Source organism: Sinocyclocheilus grahami, unplaced genomic scaffold (assembly GCF_001515645.1).
Source record: "Sinocyclocheilus grahami isolate Dianchi unplaced genomic scaffold, SAMN03320097.WGS_v1.1 scaffold498.1, whole genome shotgun sequence".
Taxonomy (NCBI): Eukaryota; Metazoa; Chordata; class Actinopteri; order Cypriniformes; family Cyprinidae; genus Sinocyclocheilus; species Sinocyclocheilus grahami.
The window spans coordinates 1-4419 of record NW_015505677.1 but is presented as its reverse complement, the minus strand read 5'-3'; the positions used below and the strand labels follow the sequence as shown (position 1 = coordinate 4419).

The following is a 4419-nucleotide window of genomic DNA, read 5'->3' as shown; positions in this document are numbered from 1 at the left end:
AGATATGGACCTGACAGTAATACCACAACATAATAGGCTAAGTGACCGTGTTCATTCTAATGCCTAATCTTAAATTATATACAGAAAGCGATCAAAGAACGCTACCTTTACATCGCGTTTGCACTATTAGTTATGATGAAAGCATTTGTGAAAGTGTGAAACTCGTGTTGCAATGACGAGAGCATGCATTCATGCGTTCAACAGTCTGTCATCGGCTACAATGCTCATCGCTGCAGCCTTTCATGCGACGGGAGTAGATCTAAATATAATGCTATAATCAACACTCTCCATGATTAGTTCATCTCAACAGCTGAAATAGAAAAAACGTAGTAAAGGTTTTTGAGAGAGCTCAACACGCCCCTTCCAAGAGAACGTTCAAATCAGAGGACTAAAATCAGGGTAGAAAATGGCTTTTTATTTCTAAATTATGACAATATTTGATGTAAAAATCATACTAACATTATAAGTGCACCTCAGGAAACATTATCAAATAATTAAAAATGCAATGCATGACCCCTTAAATGCTTGAACCAACTTATTGAGTGTAGAAAATACCTTGCATTTTACTTCACCTTGAGCTACAGGAACAGTAATATTGACAATAGTAAACGTACAATAAGGAGGTTTTAACAAAAAAGCAACTTACATCCATGTTTCCTTTGAATCTGTCCTCCAGTATCCCCATAGCAGGCAGTTTACCAGATCCTTAAAACGCAGAAACATAGCTGTGATTATTCACTTGAGAACTGATCACATATATGCAAAAAAATATCTTGTATGAATTTCCACTGTGAAAGCAGAACAAGTAACATTCAAGACTACAGCTTTTTGAAAATCAGTTAAATGTGCATATATTTTCATCCAATAGAAATGCATATTGATCTCAATTAGCACATTCTTAACTAATAAGTTGATCATTCATCAATTGGATGTCACGTACCCATGGCTAGATACGGCACCTTGTCCATGCTCCCATAAGGGCCAACCGTGTACAGGTGACTGCCAGTGCAGTCAACACCCCCTAAAATGAGATGAGCTCCAATCATACCTCGATACCTGAGAAACATTATCAACATTAGAGAGAGATATCACATAAAACACAGCCTTATGCTTCAATGGTACAAACAAACATACATGATCGCGCAATGTTTGTGTGATAACAGGTGAAGATAATAACACAGTCTGCACACACCTGAAGAGCATGTCTTGTAGTATGTTAACGGCCATAACGACTCTTGGGTTCCTGCCGCTGTTCATGGAGAAAATGGTGAGGTTTGACGACAGCATATCTGTCGTCTTCTCAGTATCCGCAGCTGTCCCTGCTCCACAACAACTAACAAGAATAACATAGAATGGTTTTGAATAAGTTTTATAATTATTTGCTTTATAAATGATGTACATCTGACATTCCATTTTTTAATCCTTACTGTTACTTACTATATGTTAGGTGCAATGTAGTGAATCTTGGCACACATTTTATCTGCCACTACTTCTTCAGAGGTGGCTCTTGTGTCTGCTCCCAGAACTACACCATCCTATACACACGCACATGTTTAGTCTGACAGACAATATGTAACAAATTACAAAAAGTTTTGATATTCTGGTTACCTTATAAACCACTCCAGCAATGGTGGTGCCTGTTTTCATGGGTTTCGGTGCCTTGATTTTACCCTCTTCTGAGCCATTCTCCAGAACAATGTTTCTAAATGAAAGAGATTTGTGCATCATATAGGAGATTGCAAGGAAACGTAATGTCAGGACATACTTTTAAAATGTTTTGATCTATGAAGAATCGATTCTAAAAGACAAGGTACGTTTTCTTTTTGAAGAGAAAGACTTGAAGTCTGAAAGTACTTTCACTTTTGTTCCGACACCATGAAACAATGGTTATAACGACGCAAGGTTTATTTTCTAGATTTTACGCACAGCGTTATCATAATATAACTGTTTCAAGCCTAACTCCTTCTTACCTTGTGGAATTTTCGAAGTTAAAACCAGACCCAGCAGGTTCGAGGACGTTGGAAAGTGCCATGTCTAAATTCTCAAACCGGGAACTGTTCTCTTGAAGTAATGCGCCTCGCTAACACTAGTGTTGCTGTTTCAGAGGAGCGTGCGCAGTGCGCACACCGCACAGTCACTGTCGGGCGACGCGTACGCGACGTTTATCCACGATCTGTATGTCGAGTTTTTAATAATGGACAGCCATCATTCATACTCACAAGTCAAAGGTGTCAGCACCGGAGTAAGTAGCATATGTATCGTGTTTTAAATGAGTTAAACCTTTCGCGTTGCTTGGTGAGCTTAGGCGAAAATGATTTTCCCTTAATAAAAGAAATCATCATTTAAAAACTGCATTTTGCATTTACTTGCATTATCTTTGTGTAATATAAAAATTTGTTTGATGATCTGAATCTTTTAAGTGTGACAAATATGCAAAAAATTTAAAAAACAGGAAGGGGGCAAAAACCTTTTCACACCACTGTATATGTCCACACAAGCTATACAAAAGAGGTGCTTTCAGAAAAAAGAACATCTATTATGCCTACATCTTTCCCTCATTGTCTGACTGTGAAATGAAGAATGATTAGTAATGATTACTTTAATTTCAAGCATTAAATTGAAATTATTACGCATTTACTACATTTCTACTCAGTTTCTGTAGAGATTAAAACCCTAATTTAGATTTATACACAATTAGTAAGCAGTGTTGGGGGTAACGCATTACAAGTAAAGCGAGTTACGTGACAAAAAAGAAAAAAAAACAGATTCATTATTCCTCAAAATGAATAAAAAATAATGCAACTCAGAATATGACGCAAACCTGCAATAATTAAATGTTAAACAACACAAATATCCTTTATGTATTTATTCCCATTCTATTAACCAATGTCTTAGCTTCTGACCTTCGATGATCCAGTTCAACCGTACTAATAAGCAAAAATTACTCTAGACAAACATTTGTCTTTTGTTTATTGCTGAAGTGTGTTGAAATGTCTTCTTCTGCATTCTACTGTTTGGACATAAATTTACATTTCCTTCAGCCTGAGGCTTATTCATTTCACTTTTGGTGTGAAAAGGCTTTTATATTTGCCAAAAATATAACTTTTTTATTTTAAAAACAAACAAGCAAGCCCTGTCCAGATTTAAAAAGTAACGCAAAAGTAACGTAACGCATTGCTTTCCATAAAGAGTAACTAAGTAACGTAATTAGTTACTTTTTTAATGAGTAACGCAATATTGTAATGCATTACTTTTAAAAGTAACTTTACCCAACACTGTTAGTAAAGGTTGTTTGTGAAATGTACGACGATTTCTCAATTGTTAACTTAATACCAAAGTAGAAGAAAAATGATAAATCTGAGTAAAGTTCAAAGAGATAAAATTAAGTGGTGATTTTGTATTCAACCATAAACGTATAGTTTTAGGACGTCTTAAGTTTCTTTTCTATTCAAAATGATCCATTTGTACTCAGAAATTACACATTGATTGTTACAGTGTTTTGTGTAGGAAGTGAAGGTTCTGTGAGAAAAAATGCTTCTTACAGAAATACAGGGCACAGACAAAGAAACTTTAGAAATGCGAGAAGGCACAGTAAACAGGTATGGTGGAGTTGTCTGTATAAATTAAATTAGATAGGCATAACTATTTTTTAATAGTTTTTAATAGACTTTTTAATATGGTCGTTCAAATTACAGTAACGTTAGCCTAAGACACACTTGCTTCACTGTGTGTGAGCTGAGCACAATGGGAAGTAACTTTCACTTTCTGTTATAGACAAAATGGAGGAATAATGTAGACACATTAAAATACTGCAGGCCTGACAAAACAAAGTCTCTTTTCGCAACTTAACTCACTTTCACTCGCTGTTAGGAGCTTCGCTTGAGGTACGCAGAGTCGTCGAGTATCGAGTCTCAAGCGCAGGCAGGTTTGCACAGGACACTGAGGACAGGTAGTTGCTTTCCATCCATTCAAAATGTCGCAGGAATTGTTTCCAGAGCCAGAATGGCTATCTGAAGAAGTCAAAACCGGGGTGAGTTATCGCCTCATGGGCATAAAAGACTTAAACGAGATGTTTATTTCAAGCTGCATGAGCTCGTATAGGATGAGTTAAACGAGTTTTAAAACTTTAAAGCTGTTAGATCAGATCGTAACTTGCTCTAGCAAACTTTAACATTACATCGTGTTAATTAAGGCGTTAATAACAATTGCCTGGCATGTTAATCTGACATAAATGCGATATTGCATTTTTATTTAATTTTTTTCCATTTTAGACGACCATCATCGCGGTTACTTTTGACGGTGGAGTTGTTCTTGGCTCAGATTCACGTGTGTCTGCGGGGTAAGAGACACTTTATGTTTATGAGATGTAGGCCCAGCCTAAATGATCAGTAAGAGCAAAACCTTTCTCATAAACGTTTA

The 4419-nt window shown here is 36.3% G+C and overlaps 1 protein-coding gene across 1 annotated transcript; it reads right to left on the bottom strand.

The window, feature by feature from the left end:
• Positions 1-482: 482 nt before the first annotated feature.
• On the bottom strand, positions 483-2254 carry LOC107554339 (proteasome subunit beta type-7-like). The gene is made up of 6 exons (XM_016236823.1): positions 1971-2254; positions 1609-1702; positions 1438-1535; positions 1193-1333; positions 941-1056; positions 483-705 (listed from the first exon to the last, which is right to left on the bottom strand). Exons 1-6 carry the CDS (start codon positions 2030-2032, stop codon positions 569-571), a joined length of 648 nt encoding a protein of 215 aa, XP_016092309.1. The 5' UTR covers positions 2033-2254; the 3' UTR covers positions 483-568.
• Between the last annotated feature and the right edge of the window lie 2165 nt (positions 2255-4419).